Source organism: Triticum aestivum, chromosome 5D, assembly GCF_018294505.1.
Source record: "Triticum aestivum cultivar Chinese Spring chromosome 5D, IWGSC CS RefSeq v2.1, whole genome shotgun sequence".
Lineage (NCBI taxonomy): Eukaryota > Viridiplantae > Streptophyta > Magnoliopsida > Poales > Poaceae > Triticum > Triticum aestivum.
The window spans coordinates 1,603,380-1,621,559 of NC_057808.1; the positions used below are offsets into that span (position 1 = coordinate 1,603,380).

The following is an 18,180-nucleotide window of genomic DNA, read 5'->3' on the forward strand; positions in this document are numbered from 1 at the left end:
GAATCAATTGTCTCATGTTTTGCTAACTTACCAAAAACAAAAAAAAACATTTTTTTTGTGGCAACTAATTTTTTACCAAACAAGTGGTTATAACAATAAAATGGCAGGTAAATCATGAAACCTCAAAGTGTGGCAAATGGTCCAAGCCCCCTTGGTATGGAGTAATATACAAGTTGTTTTTTTGAACATCAGTACAGACACAAGCGCTCATATACACGCGCATACACTCACCTCTATAAACGAACACACGCACACCCTACCCCTATGAGCAGCTCCGAAAGACTGAGCCGGCATATCATCTACCCCTATGAGCAGCTCCGAAAGACTGAGCCAACATATCATCTTGAGATTTACTCGTCGTCAACGGGAACGTCTCGTCTCACTGAATGTGCATCGCCGAAAATCCTAAAATAAATGCAGGAATAAATGCGAGCACCAGGATTTGAACTCTGATGGGCTGAAGATACCACGGTCCCTCTAACCATCCAACCACAAGTTGGTCTGTTAATACACAAGTTGTTAACGTGTGTGTTTCACACGATATGACGTGGCGTGGTAGTCCGTTAGGAGAGAAGAGGACAAGGCCGCGTGGCACACGTGGTGAGCCAACCCCAAAATTGGATCTGAATAAGGAAAGGAAAGGAAAGGAAAAAAGAAAAGGAGAGAGAGGGGAACGAGAGGCTGGCTGGCGTAGGCCACTGTATCTTTTTCTCGATTGCGCCGTGGGTGAAAAACAAAACGAAACCAACCAAAATTCTACACCACGGATCGATCATTGGGAAGCGGATTTAAAAGAAGAAAACACTAACGCCCACCTGCACCTCTTCAACTCGCCCACATGCCTGGATCATCGTCCAATGCAGTTTGCATGAATCTCGACACAAAAAGGTCGATTTGGTGTGGCGTTGGAGAGTTTGCCCACACGCCCGGCATCATGCTGTTTGCCAGCTGCGTGTGTGGGCGAACTAGTTTCTGCCCACACAGCCATCACCCAGTCCATGCGCGTGTGGGCGAACTGCTTTTCGCCACACGACGACTCCTACGTTGTGGATGGCAACTGCAGTTACGCGAACGTGGCAACTTGGTACACACACATGTCAACTGTGATTCTTTGCTAGACGACAAGTGCAGTTGCGCGTACGTGGCAACCAGATAAACACACATGGCAACTGTGTTTAACCATACATGGCAACTATGGTTGGACCACACGTGACAACTAGGTAAACACACATGGCAACTACTGTTTGACCATGTGTGGCAAGTAGTTAATCACACACGGCAACTACGGTTTGATTACATGTGTGGCAAGTAGTTAATCACACGCGGCGACTACTATAGTTAACCAAAACAGATAGAGTTGCCATGCTTTTACAACTACACTTGCCATCCCGAATAACTACATCTACCATCCCGGATGGCAACTAAATCGTCATCCCGCGGGTACCTAACGTAGCTGCGCCAGGACGTGTGGGCATTCTTGCTTCGTGCCACATGCGCGAGGTGGAGATGAGTAGTACTTGTTGGGCGTGTGGCACGAAACAGCCGCGCCCACACGTGTGGGCAATTCTAATGGACGCTCACACACAGCCCGTGTGGGCTGTCTCGTGCTCACGCCACACGGAATATGTGGGCGGATGCCTAATATACCACACGTGTGGCAGTTATCGACGTTTAAAAAAAGAAAAAAAGATCGATCATTGGGTAGGATAGGATAGGTAGAAAACAAGAAGCGTGGTCGTCCCCACTCCCCTCCCCTCCTCTCCTCGCCCACCGTGGACGGCAGCCACGTCCGTCCGTTTCGTCCCCCAAAAAAGTATAGATTTTTCTTTCGCTGCCACCTCCCTCCCTCCCTTCTCCGCCGTGGACTCCTCCCTCCACTCCACCCTACCGGAGCGGAGCCCAGCCCCAGCCGAGGGAGAGCGATAGATACTTTGCTTTCCCCTCCCTCCATCCCTTCCCTTCCCTCTCTCCCAGGTCAGGCCAGGTCTCCCACAGAATTCAGCCAGGAGGCGTGGGGGGAGCGGGCAGCCAAGAAAGTCCAACACCACTCATCAAGGGCGATGCCGCCGCGGCGGCCCAACACCGGCGCCGGGGGCGGGGGCACCTCCTCGGCCGCGCCGCCGCGCAAGGTCCCGCTCCGCTCGCTGCTCCGGGCGGCGTCCGTCGCCTGCGGGGTCCAATTCGGGTGGGCGCTGCAGCTCTCCCTGCTCACCCCGTACGTCCAAGAACTCGGCATCCCGCACGCCTTCGCCAGCCTGGTCTGGCTCTGCGGCCCGCTGTCGGGCCTCCTCGTGCAGCCCCTGGTGGGCCACCTCTCGGACCGCATCGCGCCGGCCAACTCCCCGCTGGGCCGCCGCCGGCCCTTCATCGCCGCGGGGGCCGCCTCCATCGCCTTCTCCGTGCTCACCGTCGGCTTCTCCGCCGACCTCGGCCGCCTCTTCGGGGACAACATCGTGCCCGGGTCCACCCGGTTCGGCGCCATCATCGTCTACCTCATCGGCTTCTGGCTGCTGGATGTCGGCAACAACGCCACCCAGGGGCCATGCCGCGCCTTCCTCGCAGACCTCACAGGTGCCACCCAATTCCTACCCAATTCTCCTCTGCTTCCTTCCTTCCCCCCTGGTTTCCTTCCAATTGCTTGCTTGCTTGCTGGTCTAGCAAAGGTGATTCGATTCGACTCTGCCCGATTGCTGCCGAGCATTCAGTTCGATTTTACACCTGTACTGGAGCACATACATACATGGTTCTTCTAGCTTCACAATGGGGAGGAATAAATTCCCCTCACTGTTTTCCTGACTGATAGATGAGATTGGCAGTAATTGGGATTCGCAACCCCTGCTACACGACGACGACGAGGGGTCAAGTGCAAAAACGATCCTCCTACCCATACTTATTTACTTATTTATTGATTTTGCGTGGCCGGAAGATTGCATTACACGAGAGAGAAAGAGAAGAGATCAATGTCGCTTTCCGCTTTAGGCCGAGAAAAAAGATTCTTGCTCCGATGGTCGGCTTTGGCTCGCCACCTGCCCACCTCTCAATTCCATTTTCTTCTTCTTCTTCTTCTTCACATCACATTATTGGGTATTGACACCCAGCTGCCCTGTTTGTTACCAGCACACACTACACTACACACAACAGACCAGACCCTGGACTGGGGTGGGGTGGCCAAACCAAATACAATACTATATGCTGATGCCACACTGACAATGGGGACGTGGCACTCCATTACAGCGATGCAAACCTTTGAATAATCACGGACGGTTGGTACAAATGTCGCCACCAAGCCTTGTCCTTTCCCCACACCACTTCATTTATCTATCCATGTATATTCATTCATTCATTCATTCATTCATGTGCGATGGAGGATCGATGATGAGCAAGTGTGCGGGAAGCTCGGCCCGGCGGGTCGCTTTCGCGGCCGGATCCGGCCAATGCCGACCTGAGCAGGAGGCAGATATTTAAGCATTGTCACTAGACTCTTTCGTCCCTAATAACTGTTGCCAGATCTCAGAATCTTAGGAGACCCAAAGGCATCTTTGTTAACAGCCAGGTATTCTCAGAGGGGCCCCTGCCTGCTGCCCTTGCTTCATGATTGATCGCCTGCCTGCCTTGCCAATGCTGTCTGTGCTCCGTTCACTCTTTCGTCACGTGCACGAAAACATTACACTCATGAATGAGGTGGGGGGTTGATGTGCCACACACACATTTCTGTCTTAGATGTAATATGTCTGAATTAATTGCAATTAATTATACTTCCCTATTCAGAACATTTACTTACATAGCCGGCGTTGCTGTCTTCTGTTTTGAGTTTTGACAATCGAGTCTGGCTGCCCATTGCGCATTGCGATGGAGGATTGTCGATGATGATCAACAAGCGTGCGGGAAGCTACGATCAGAGCGTCGCTTTCGCTCCTGGATCAGGCCAATGCAATGCTGACCAGCTTGGGAGGGAGACAGATATTTAAGCATTGCAATGCCAGATTTCCAATCATACGATGGGGATGGCATCTTTTCTTTTCCTCTGTTTTGTCAGCACTCAATGGGAGGCCCCCCCTGCATGTTTGTTTTATCGATAATTGATTTCCTCCCTTACCAACGCTCTGTGGTGGCCGTGGTCTCCCAGTTGTTTGCCTGTCACTCTCCTCGTGTGTTGTTAATGCGGTGCGAGAAAATGTTTACACTGATGAGATGAGATGGGGGTGATGTGCTTTTTTCGTCGCCACACAAATTTCTGTGTCGTGGCCAACACAAATGATCTGAATTTATTCTCTACTAAGAATATATAGCCATCACTGCTTTCTGGTTTGACAATTGAGTTCGGCTGACACAAACTTTATTACTAAATCATTATTTCTGTGTCGTAGCCACACAAATGATCTGAATTTCTTGATTTATTATCTATTCAGATGCTATGGCCATCGCTGGTATCTCGTGCTTTGACAATCGAGTTCAGCTGACACAATCTTTATTACACACGTTTTGAGCTTTCTCAGCGAAAATCTGATTGGGGCCCATTTGCCTGTACAATTAGATGCACCCTCCTCCAACTCCCTCTGTTATATGCTAGTAGTATAGTGCTACTTAGTCTCCGCTTAGATCCATTTCTGCAGGATTAGGAAAAAGTTAAATTGTTGTACCCAGCCCTTCATGTCGAACGTAATCATAACTCATTTCTGACCTACCCCTTTTTGTCGTTTGCAGAGAATGACCCGAGGAGGACCCGGATTGCCAACGCCTACTTCTCGCTCTTCATGGCCCTGGGGAACATACTCGGGTACGCCACCGGGGCATACAACGGCTGGTACAAGATATTCCCCTTCACTATTACGGAGTCCTGCTCTGTCAGCTGCGCCAACCTCAAGTCCGCGTTCCTGCTCGACATCATCATCCTGGCGATTACGACGTACGTTAGCGTCGTGACGGTGCAGGACAATCCTACTTTCGGAAGCGACGAGGCGGCACCTCCGAGCAGCCACGAGGAGGAGGCTTTCCTCTTTGAGCTTTTCGGGTCGTTCAAGTACTTCACGATGCCTGTTTGGATGGTCTTGATCGTCACCTCGCTTACCTGGATCGGCTGGTTCCCTTTCATCCTCTTTGACACCGACTGGATGGGCCGAGAGATCTACCGGGGAAGCCCGGAGATCGTCGCCGACACCCAAAAGTATCATGACGGTGTGAGAATGGGCTCTTTTGGTCTCATGCTCAACTCGGTTGTTCTCGGGATCACATCTATTGGAATGGAGAAGTTGTGTAGGAAGTGGGGAGCTGGACTTGTATGGGGTGTCTCCAATATCATCATGGCACTGTGCTTCGTGGCGATGCTTATTATAACATACGTTGCGCAGAACCTGGATTATGGACCTAGTGGAGCACCTCCAACCGGCATTGTCGCCGCTTCCCTCATTGTGTTCACAATCCTAGGAGCACCTCTGTCGGTCAGTAACAGCACTATTTTTTTTGGCACCAATGTGGTTTTCTTTCCCTCCTATACATATTATACGCGTGGTATTGATGATACTTTTATTTTTGCCGTTGCAGGTTACGTACAGTATACCATATGCGATGGCTGCAAGTCGTGTTGAAAATCTTGGGCTAGGCCAAGGTAATTTTGCTTTTCACTAGACTGTTTGGCTGCATCATATTGGATCCGTGTTCTTAGTTCTTACATTTGTCCCTTTTTCCCCACAGGTCTAGCAATGGGCATTCTTAATTTATCTATTGTCATACCACAGGTATTTACTCCTTTTTCTATTATGTTTTCCGTTTGGAGTATAGTTGGTGTATATGCATAATTTATATGAAAATGTATCTGATTAAGCTTCCGGCACCAAAGGAATTAAATGCAATAGCCAGTTGAACCATCTTAGTCATACAGCAATACTAAAAACTCCTAATTCCACTGTTCCGTATTGTGTACCTAATAACTAGTAGCATATGCATTCAAAGTTGAATCTTGTGAGAACTATTATCATTTCCTGATCCTTCCACTGGTCTGTACTGATAAACCGACTATCCCTGTCTAGTAGGATAATTCAAGCAGATGCATGTGTTGTCTCAGAAAACCAAGCCCTTGAGTTTTTACACTAGAAATCAATCAGCTGAATAACATAAAAGCTAAGCCAAATGGTTAGTACATAATCAACTTACTTATGACCACAGTTCTCAGATAAAACATTCTGACAGTTTCTGCAGCCTTGAGAATACAAGTCCTCACGTTTCGTGACTCTGTGCCATATTTATCTGAAACTTTTGGTCTGCAGTAATTAGCAGAGTTGAACCTGAAAACTTGAGTAGAAAAGTATAAGCATGTCTTTTTTTAGGTGAAACACAAAAGTAGAAGCATATGTTTTTCTAGGGGAAACAGAAAGTTAACTGGAAGTGACCCTGTGGTACCTGCAGATCATCGTGTCGCTGGGCAGCGGGCCATGGGACCAGCTCTTCGGCGGAGGGAACGCGCCATCCTTCTGGGTGGCTGCCGCAGCCTCCTTTGTGGGCGGGCTGGTAGCCATCCTGGGGCTCCCGCGGGCCCGGCTCGGGCCGAAGAAGAAAACCACCCAACGATGATGATTCGAGCGAGTATACAGAGACATTGTTATGTTGCAGACAAGGAAGGAAGGCAGGTTGTACACTGGTTCATTCTTTGCACACTGGTTCCAAGACACCGGGAGCGCTGCCTACACTACACTAGGCATGGGGGGTCTGTATATTGTCATCATCAAGTTGGATTGGGTTCAAATTCAAGGCCAAAAGTAGGAGGGCTCTGGAATTTTTCTTCCTCTTGTTACTTTCCTCCATGGGCCCTATCATTGCCTTTTTTTCGCTTGTCGGTGTGAAACATGGTCAGTCATATGTTGTTGTATATTCGGATATTTTGTCATTTTGTCGGAGATTATCAATCAATCAATAAAAGTTGCAGGTTTTTGTTTGAGATTATTGTTGTCACCTGTTCATGGTTTCCCGACGAGGCGATTTGGTGCCCAGGCTTAGCTGCACCTGTGATGAACAATTTTTTTAAAAAATACTAGAAAAATTCAAAAAATTCCAAAAAATATATGGAAGATAATTTGATGTGTGAGGCGCACTTCAAATTCCAGATCATTTGGACATCTAATTAGCTCTTGGTAAAAAAGATAATTTTGGGGTCTGTGAAAAAGTTTATTGTTCACACCTATTGTTCTGATCCAATTTGTGTTTCTACTGAGAGCTACTCATATATTCAAATGATCTGAAATTTGGAGCACACCTCATGTACCAAAATACCAAACTATTTTTCATGCAAAAATGGAATTTTATGAAAAAAATTAGTATTTTTGTCATTTTTCTTTTCACTTGGTGCAGATGAGCCAGAGCTAAAAAAATGACGATGATTGCCTTGCTTTCTTTCTTTCTTCGGCCTTGCTGATGACAAGGGAGGCCTGGGAGCTATGACTCGCCTGTACCGAGACATGATATGTCAGCGATATGGGCAGGTCGAACACTGTAGCTGTGTGCGAGTTTTTTTTACTGTATTTTTCTTCTTGTTTTCTTCGTTTTTTTGCTTTTGCTTTTTCTTCACTTTTCACAGGTTTTCGTAGTTCTTTTTTCCAAACATCTCTAATTTTTCATGCACATTGTACTTTTTTCGTACACATCAAAAACATTTTATGTACATGTTTAACATTTTTCAAACATATGTATTAATGTCTAATTTTTTCGTAGGCATCATACTTTTTTTGTATACATCTAAGACGTTCTATTATACATGTTTAAGTCTTTTTAAGTCCATGATTAATATTTTTTCAAGTACTTGTTTTTGAGCATTTTCTTGAATATGTGATAAGCAATTTTTAGATCACAAAGTTGAATGATACATTTGTTAAATGTCACAAACATATTCTGAAACTCGAGAATACATATTTAGATGCAATGTAATTTTTTTTAATGGTACGGAACATTTTGTTGAATTACATGAATATTTTTTTACATTGTACATATAGAAATTCATACAACATGTGGCGTACATTTTTTAATGCTTGATTTTTTTAAATGTCACAAAGATTATTTTAATGCTACTAACATTATTATAAAAGTTGTGCGAACAACTTTTTAACACTACATAAACATTTTTTGAACGTGCAATGAACGCTTGAGGAGAGAGGGGGGGGGCATATAAAGGGGTCGGGGGGGGGGGGGGGGGCTTGGGGGAGGGGGCAAGGCGGCGGCGGCGATGCGGAGTCAGAGCCGGACTCCGGCTCGGGCACGGCGGCGCGCGCGGGAAGGCGATGGCGGCGGCTGGGCAAATTGATCCTCTTTTCAAATTTGAGAAAAATTCAAATATGAAAATTTTGTGAAATCTCCAACTCTCTCCTTGGGTCCTTGAGTTGCTTAAGATTTCTAGGATCACAACCAAAATGCAAAAAAATATATGATATGCATATGATGACCTATGTATAACATCCAAATTGAAAATTTGGGATGTTACTGAGCTTCCCGACGCAGCGGTCGCCGCAGCCATCACCGCTCGAGGTCCAGCTAGATCCGGCATTCCGCGTGGCTAGGGCAGTGGCGAAGTGCATCCACACGGATCCAGAGGGCGGACACAGGTGGGCTTCATCGTTTGGTGGAGTGAGGTAAGTAATTTCAGTACCATTCATACTTTTAGTTCAAATTTATAAATTAGGTTTAGAAGATGATAGTGACTTATTAGGAAACAACTATTTTAATTAGGGTTAGAAGATAGTGCAGTATTGCAAATGAGCAGTGTAATTGTTTGTTGGCATGCTAGTGCATATTTGGTTATGCCACTGTATTTAGTACCTTTTTTAGAAATGTTCAGTACATTTGATTAGTGTTTTAAATTACAGTAAGTAGTTGTTTTAAGTTTCAGTGCCTTTTACAATTAATCTGCTTCTTTGTTTGTCAATTTAACTACTACAACTTAGATGATGAGGTTTGGGAGGTGAGGCTACATTTTCAAGGCAGAGACAATATAGAGAGAAAGTTTTCAGTTTCAGATATAAATTATCTGACCTTATTAGCACTGGTTGAGTTGGAGGGGTATGGATTGGATGCATTTTTGACTTATGTTAAGGAAGAGGGAAAGGGCTTGGAGGGGGTGGAGGTCCTGGATAGTGAGGAGAAAGTAGAGGAAATGCTTGACATATTTGTTGATAAGAAACTCCGGCACATCACTGTCAGAAAAACTACTGATCCAAGCCCAGCAGATGCTAATATGGATCACATCTTGCTTGTGGAACAGATTCCCATTAATAACGTTGGTGAGCCAGTTTTTTACACTGTCTCCCCACAAGGTGTCCTCTATCCTGGCTCTAATGCAACTTTACCACCAGTAATCCCTGAGGAGCCCTATCTTAACACACAGCAGAGCTGTAATTTCAACAAGGGAAAAAAATGTTGTGGAAGCAGAAGAAGAAGATCTAGAATTACAAGATGATGGAGATGAAGATGAAGATGAGATGGATAAATCTTTTTCAGATTTTGAGTTTTTCAAGGGTGATTACAGAGGGTAGAAAATATCATACAAGGCTTGGGCTAGGGGTGAAGATGAGGCTGGCACAGAGACAAGCCATAAGGAGAGGGAAGAGTACTGCAGAGCACTATTGTGGAGCTAACTCAGAACCTTCCGAGTTTTGGGAGGAAGACCAAATCCTTTCTGAACATGAAGAACCTTTAGTTGTACCACAGAAAGGAGCAAAGAAGCTTAAGCATGCCAGAAAACCAAGCTCAACTAGCAAGTCACACAGTGAGCCTGAACACACGAAGTTCGAAGATTTTGTGCCTGAACCTGATGAATACTGTTTTTCAGGTGATTTTGGCCTTAGTGATGAAGAAGAAGTTCCAAGGTTGCCTTCTAGTAGGAAGAGTAGGGTCAAGAAGAAGAAGGAGAGCAGATGGTATGAGCAGTTTGCAATGCATTTATGCTTCCTAAATGTTGTGGAGTTCAGAGAAGCACTTAGAAATTTCCATGTAAGGACACTTAGGAATTTTGAGTATCATATTGGGCAGGTCTAACACTGTAGCTGCATGCAAGTTTTTTTAAATATTATTATTGTATTTTTCACTGTTTTTGTTCAGGTTTTCTATGGTTTTCTCTTCAACTTTTACTTTTTTGTTTGGTTCTCACAGGATTTCTTAGTTTTTTTTAAAACACGTCTAATTTTTCGTACACGTTGTACATTTTTAGAGTACACAGAATGAACATTTTACATACATGTTTAACACTTTTTAAATACATACGTATTGATATCTTTTTTTTTTCATATGCATTGTACATTTTTGATATACATCTACACCATTTGTTTATTATACATGTTTAATAACACTTTTAAAGTACATCATTAACATTCTTTCAAATACTTGTTTTTTGAGCATTTTTTTGAATATGTGTTAAACAACTTTAAATACACGTTGTTGAATGATACAAAAAAAATTCTTAATTGTGTGAATATTTTTTTTTCAAAATTGTATAAACATTTTTTTAAAATGCCACGAATATATTTTTGAAACTCGTGAGTATATTTTTAAATGCAATGCATACATTTTTTTGAATTGTATGAAACATTGTATTGAATTACATGAATATGTTTTACATTGTATAGAAATTCTTTAAAAATGCAACGTACATTTTATTGTCCTTGCAAGTGACAATCTCAAAAAGGAATTTCTCACGTTGAGCTTGTAGACCGTCCTTCAATTTTTAAAATAAATTGCAGTTTAATTTTGGTTATGTTCTGAAGATTGACCAAAAAGGAAAAAAGTGCCTTCATTGGAGAAATTGGTAGGTACTTGCATTAGGGAAACCCTCCATTCCGAGACTTTTGTAGTTGCTAACGTACTGAAGAAGGAAGATTCCTAAGTCATACCTGAAAAAGAAAGTGATGCAAATTTCAGTGAATTTAAATTAGTTTTTATCTGTTGTTTGAGGAGATAGAACAAAGAAGTTGCTTATCACTCATATAAGGACAAAGAAGTTGCTTATCAATCATGAGGATCATAGCCTCGCTAAACATGCTTTAGGTCTACCGTTAGGACGCCATATGGTAGGACTAGGGTTCCTACCGGCTCTACTCCTTAGATTATAAGGGCAGAACAGCTGAGGTTGGGGGTGAGGGCGCGTGCTCCGGCGCGTCGGCGCCGTCGCGAGGGAAGAGGAGGGCGGCGGCGGTTAGGGCTGGCGGCGGCTAGGGTTCCGGCTCCTCTGGGAGCCGGGCAATAGGGATAGAAAATATCTTTATTGCTTAATTCTGAAAAGAGTCTTACAACCTATATTTATAACCTAGATAACTTGCATAATAATTAACCTAAGATAACTTGTGGGCCAAGCCCCTAAGTACTGCCCAGTGGGCCTCCTCCGGTTATATGCTAAACCGGTCATAACATCTCTCCCCGCCTGCGCAAATAGCTCGTCCTTGAGCTGAAAGTCTGGATAGTGTTGGCGGAAGTCGTCACGCTGCTCCCAAGTAGCCTCCTCCTCCGGAAGGCCCGTCCACTAGATCAGAACGAACCACACCCCACGACGGAGCTGCGCCCGCAACACCTTCTCCGACTCCGGAAGAAGACGGCCGTCGGCGGTCGGAGGAAGCGCGGTGGCTCTCCACGAAAAGGCTTGAGCAGCCCACATGGAAAACGTCGTGGATGCGAGCACCGGCCGGAAGCTGAAGGCGATAGGCCACCTGCCCAATGCGCTCCAAGACGGCGAAGGGCCCAGCGTAGCGAGGCCCGAGCTTGCACTTCGCGCGCGGGTCGAGTGACTGCGTAGAGCGGTGGAGAAGACCAGCCACACCCAATCACCCACCGCGAACTCCGCCTTGCGATGGTTGCCGTCGTAGTAATGCTTGTCCAGCTGCTGGGCCTAGAGGAGACGCTGACGGACCTCAGCGAGCATCTCGTCATGGGTGCGAATAAGCTCGCCCGCGGCCTCTGTCTGTGCCGTCTCCGGGTCCACCGGCAAGATAGGCGGGGGCGGCCGACCGTATACCACCTCAAATGGTGTAGCACGCAGGTCGGAGTGATAGGAGGTGTTGTAGCAGTACTCCGCCCATGCGAGCCAATCCACCCAAGCACGAGGGCGATCACCTGTAACACAGCACAAATACATGGCAATCACCTTGTTAACCACCTCGGATTGGCCGTCCGTCTGAGGGTGGAAGGCCGTGCTCAGGCGGAGCTGGACGCCCGCCATCCTGAAGAGGTCGCGCCAAACATGGCATGTGAACACCGGGTCCCGATCACTGACGATCGAAGAGGGGAACCTGTGAAGACGAACGATGCCCTTGAAGAAGGCACGGGCCACGGACGCGGCAGTATACGGATGCCCCAGCGCGATGAAGTGGGCATACTTGGCATACTTGGAGAAGCTGTTGACCACAGTGAGAATGACTGATTTGCCGCCTACTTTGGGAAGGCCCTCGATGAAGTCCATGGAGATATCGGCCCAGACCTGAGACGACACGTCCAAAGGCTGAAGCAGACCAGCTGGCCGTAATGTCTCCGTCTTGTTGCGCTGGCATGTCATGCAAGATCGCACCCAGTCACGGACTAAGGCACGATCACCAGGAATGTAGAAGTCGGCGCGTAGACGATGGAGGGTTTTCTGCACACCCTCATGACCAGCCGAGTGGGCCAGCAACAGGACCTGGTGACGAAGATCATCATGTGCCGAAACAAAAACGCGGCGCCCATGGAGAAGCAGGCCGTCCGTGAAGCGCCAAGGCTCCTCCAGGTCGCCGGCAGCCAATTGCTGCCGAAGGAGGACCGCGTCGGCAGCGGTGGCCGTCGCCCGGTGAATCTCGGCGAAGAGGCCGAATGTGGGCCCGGAGCGGATGCACAGCACCGTCCCCGCGGAGGCACCGACGGTGGAGTCGAGGTCGGTGTCGCGGCGCGACAAGGCGTCGGCCACGGTATTAAGACGACCGGGCGGTACTCGACGGAGAAGTCGAAGCCGAAGAGCTTGCTAATCCACTGATGCTGCGGCACGGTCGAGAGCCTCTGGTCCAGCAAGAACTTGAGACTGTAATGGTCCATGCGAATCTGGAAACACCGGCCCCACAGATAGGGCCGCCAATGGCGCACGGCCTGCACCAAGCCAATGAGCTCCCGCTCGTAAGCCGCGAGCTTAAGATGGCGCGGAGCGAAGGGCCGGCTGAAGAAGGCGAGAGGACCATCGCCCTGATGAAGCACGGCGCCAAACCCCGCACTCCAGGCGTCACAGTCCACCACGAAGGGGCGGTCAAAATCCGGCATCTGCAGAACGGGCCCCGTCGTGAGGGCCCCCCTTGAGGGCCTCGAATGCCGCCGTCGGCTCCTCGTCCCAGGCGAAGGCATCACGGCGCAACAACCGCGTGAGTGGCGACACAATGAGGCCGAACTCCCGGATGAACTTCCGGTAGTATCCGGCGAGGCCGAGAAAACCGCGAAGAGCCCGCGGTGAGTGCGGCGTCGGCCAGGCTGCGACGGCCGCTACCTTGTTGGCGTCCATAGCCACCCCGTCGCCCGAGATGACATGGCCGAGGTAGGCGACGGAAGGCGTCCCGAACGAGCACTTCGAGCGCTTAAGATGAAGATGGTGCACCCGAAGCTCATTGAAGACGATGGCGACGTGCTGGAGGTGCTTTGCCCAAGAGGCGCTGTAGATCAGAATATCGTCGAAGAAAACGAGCACAAACCGACGTAAGTAGGGCCGGAGGACGTCGTTCATCAGGGCCTGGAAGGTTGCCGGGGCGTTGGTGAGGCCGAAGGGCATCACCAAGAACTCGAAGTGGCCATGGTGGGTCCGAAATGCCGTCTTGGTGATGTCATCTGGGTGCATGCGCACCTGGTGGTACAATCGGAGATCGAGCTTGGTGAAGAAGCGTGCCCCGTGTAGCTCATCCAGGAGCTCATCAACCACCGGAATAGGGAACTTGTCCTTAAGCGTAACAGCATTAAGGGCACGGTAGTCGATGCAGAAACGCCACGTGCCGTCCGACTTGCGGACAAGAAGCACTGGCGCGGTAAATGGCGAGGTGGAGATCCGAATGATGCCTGCCGCGAGCATGAGCGCACACTGCCGCTCCAACTCGTCCTTCTGCAGCTGCGGGTAACGGTAAGGATGCACCGCCACCGGCGCGGAGCCCGGCAAGAGATGTATACGGTGATCATATGCGCGGGCGGGCGGAAGACCCGGTGGCTCGGTGAAGAGGTCACCGTTTGCTGCAGAAGGTTCTCCAAGAGCGGATGCTCGGTCTCGGAGGTGGCCGCGGCTAGCTGAAGCTGAGCTGGTAGGGGCGTGGCGCCCCCAACGCCGTCCCACCGAATGCGGTGGCCCAGGCGCCAGAAGGTCATCTTCAGCACGTCAAAGTCCCAAAGAATGGGACCGAGGGTCCGCAGGAAGTCGACGCCAAGGATGAAGTCGAAGTAGCCCAAGTCGATGCCTGCACATGTGATGGAGAAGTGTTCCCCGCCGATGGTGATGGGTACGTCCCTTGCGAGGCCATGGCACCGGAGGCGATCGCCGTTGGCCACCGTGACCCGAAGTTGCTCCCCGCTTGTCGGCTGAAGCGCTAAGCGACGCATGGTAGCCTCGGGCAGGAAGTTATGGGTAGAGCCTGTATCCACCAAGGCCACCAAGCGCTCGCCGTGGATCGTTACCGGCAAGAGCATGGTCCGCTCGTCACGGATCCCGGCGAGCGCGTGGAGAGAGACCACGAGCGCCGTCGCCGGGGCAGCCGCGGGTGCGCCCTCAGCCGCCGCTGGGGGTGGTAGTGCCGCGGCCTCATCGGCCAAAGCGTCCTCCTCGGTGAAATTGACCGTCTCCAAGTAGAAGAGGCGCGGGCACACATGGGTCGGCGTATAGGGCTCGTCACAGTTAAAGCAGAGGCCCTGGCGCCGCCGCTCCATCTCACTAGTAGAAAACAGGGCTTAGGTCACAGGGCAGTTTTCACATTAGCCCCGGTTCAGTCACGAACCGGGACTAATGTGAGCATTGGTCCCGGTTCGTGAGCCCAGGGGGCCGGCCGGGGCCTCGTGGGCATTGGTCCCGGTTCGTATGGACCCTTTGGTCCCGGTTGATGGTACAAACCGGGACCAATGGGCCACGCTCCTGGCCCACCACCCTTTAGTCCCGGTTCATAACACAAACCGAGACTAAATGGCTGGTCCTAGTTGCGGCCAGTGTTTAGTCCCACCTCGCCAACCGAAGGGCGCTCACACTAGTTTATAAGCCCATCCCTCTATGCCTTGTTGAGCTTCTCTTAATGTGAAAATAGATGCCCTTATACAGAAAATTTCACCTAAATTCACAGTAAATTAAAATTTACTGTGAATTTAGGTTTAATTTTCTCTATAAGCACATCTATGTTTATTTTTTTTATATTTATAAAATAAATAAACCTTAATAAAATAAATAAAACTAAATAAACCTTAATAAAATAAAATAAAATAAACTATAGTAACTACAATAAATAAACCTTAATAAATTAAGTAAAAATAGCAGCAGTAAAATAAATAAAAATAGCAGCAGTAAAATAAATAAAAATAAAATAATTAAAGTAAAATACATAAGTAATTAGAAATAAAATAAATAAGTTTTTTGTTGTAAGTAGAAACAAAACCTTTTCAGAGTTTATTTGAAATGCTTTTCAATTTTAGGGTCTTATAGCTCAAAGTAATTAGTAAATGCATGAAAAATAACAAATGAAGTCAGAAAGGATTGAAAAATGATGATGTGGCTTTGAATGGTGCATTTTGAACACACAAAAAGTCAGGAGTTCAAATAAGTTTTAAAAAATGAAATCCCTTTGTAACAGACGAGTTTCCGGATGAAATCCCGATACTTTGAAAGAGATTGTCCGTTTTGTACACGAAGTGCATCCATTTTTTGCCGTAACCCTCTCAACTTTCTTGCACATGCTATGTGGATGAAATGATGATATCATGCCAACTTTCAACCTTTTCAGAGTTCATTTGAAATGCTTTTCAATTTTAGGGTCATATAGCTCAAAATAATTAGTAAATGCATGAAAAATAACAAATGAAGTCAGAAAGGACTGAAAAATGATGATGTGGCTTTGAATGGTGCATTTTGAACACACAAAAAGTCAGGAGTTCAAATAAGTTTTAAAAAATGAAATCCCTTTGTAACAGACGAGTTTCCGGATGAAATCCTGATACTTTGAAAGAGATTGTCCGTTTTGTACACGAAGTGCATCCAGTTTTTGCCGTAACCCTCTCAACTTTCTTGCACATGCTATGTGGATGAAATGATGATATCATGCCAACTTTCAACCTTTTCAGAGTTCATTTGAAATGCTTTTCAATTTTAGGGTCTTATAGCTCAAAATAATTAGTAAATGCATGAAAAATAACAAATGAAGTCAGAAAGGATTGAAAAATGATGATGTGGCTTTGAATGGTGCATTTTGAACACACAAAAAGTCAGGAGTTTAAATAAGTTAAAAAAATGAAATCCCTTTGTAACAGACGAGTTTCCGGATGAAATTTAAACTATTCAAATTTGGAAACTAATGGAGTAACAGAAAGTTTATAATTATTCTGAGCTAAAAGCAAAAAGAATAAAAAAATAAAGCAAAAATCAAAAGAAAATAAATAATTCAAAAAACAAAAAAATACTGGAAAAAATAAAAAATGCCGCCTAATGGGCCACACGGCCTGCATACGACTAGAAACCCATCTGCACATGGGCCAGGATGCAGGCCCGCAGGCCCAATAGGCCCAACATGGCAGTGACAAAGGTAGGCATGTAATGCCTGCATATTAGAGAGGAGCTCAGCACCTGAGCTGCAACGCAGCTTATAAACAGGTGCTGAGCTCTCTCAGCTAGCGAGGTGGGACTAAACTTCCCACCGCACCGCGCCAGCACATTAGTCCCGGTTGGTGGCTCCAACCGGAACCAATGCTCCCCTTTGGTCCCGGTTGGTGCCACCAACCGGGACCAAAGCCCTCTGCTTCCCGCCCTTTGCGCTGGTGAAAAGAGGCCTTTGGTCCCGGTTGGTGCCACCAACCGGGACTAAAGGGTGGGTATTGGTTCCGGTTTGTGCGTTGAACCGAGACCAAAGGCTTTGCTATATAAGCAGCACTTAGGAAATTTTCTGATTTCCATCGCCAGTGTCCCCCCGCCCGACGACGCCGCGAGCTCGATCTACGCCGCCAGGCTGCCCCGCCGTCGTCGCCGTCGCCCGTGCCCCCGAGCCCACGCCATCGCCCGTCGCCGTCATCCTCCGCCCCTCGCCGCCGTCGCCGCCGGCCTCCGCCGCGCGCCCCCGAGCCGTCGCCCCGTACGTCACCGTCGCCGCCCTCCGCCCCCGGCCCGCCGCGGTCGCCGTCGCCCTCCGCCACCCACGCCGTCGCCATGGACAGTCGCAAGGAGGTTCTTGGAAGCAAAAGGAAGCGAGGCGCAAGGAGGTTCTTGGAAGCAAAAGGAAGCGAGGCGCAAGGAGGTTCTTGGAAGCAAAAGGAAGCGAGGCGCAAGAATTGGAGACAGGATGATCTCCATTCTCCATAATGGAGAGTCAGGGTTTATATTGTTTTATGCTATTTTACCTTAAAGAGGGTATTTCGGTCCTACCTAATACTGATGATCATGTGCTAAGAACAATTAAGTAGGGTTGGTTCGATGACTGTGAGGATGATGATCGTATGACTTGTTATTAATAACGAGTAGAAGTTGTATGATGATGATTAGTAGGACTTGTTATTATATATGATGATGCATGATGCGCGCATGAAGAGTTATTATATATCAGCGGGTGAAATGAACATGGATTGGATTGAAGTGAAGGCAACATGCATGTGGTGCGTGTCGAAAGTAGTACAATCCAAACTTGATCAAGTCCGGATTAGTATTACTTTCGACATGCACCACATGTTGCCTTCACTTCAATCTAAGCCATGTTTAGGCATAGCAGTACGTAGCGTTGGTAAACCAAGCACGGAGATATAAGAGAGGACACTTCTCTCTAATAGCTACCTAATAACAACCTAAATTAACCCCCCAAAACCCCCAAACCCCCCCCCTTTAAAAAAAAAACAAAAACCCCAGCTCCTGCCAGGTGCTGACGCGTGGATGCCTATTGGTCCCGGTTGGTGGCACCAACCGGGACCAAAGGCCCTCCTGCCTGGGCTCCCCGCACTGGCCACGTGGACGGCCTTTAGTCCCGGTTCATGTAAGAACCGGGACTA

At 47.8% G+C, this 18,180-nt stretch overlaps 1 protein-coding gene across 1 annotated transcript; it reads left to right on the forward strand.

Moving 5' to 3' along the window:
- The first annotated feature begins 1,787 nt into the window (after positions 1-1,787).
- Positions 1,788-6,931, forward strand: LOC123119008 (sucrose transport protein SUT2). The gene is made up of 5 exons (XM_044538643.1): positions 1,788-2,571; positions 4,705-5,438; positions 5,542-5,605; positions 5,692-5,735; positions 6,403-6,931. The coding sequence occupies exons 1-5, from the start codon at positions 2,061-2,063 to the stop codon at positions 6,565-6,567; spliced, it is 1,518 nt and encodes a 505-aa protein (XP_044394578.1). The 5' UTR covers positions 1,788-2,060; the 3' UTR covers positions 6,568-6,931.
- Positions 6,932-18,180: the final 11,249 nt, after the last annotated feature.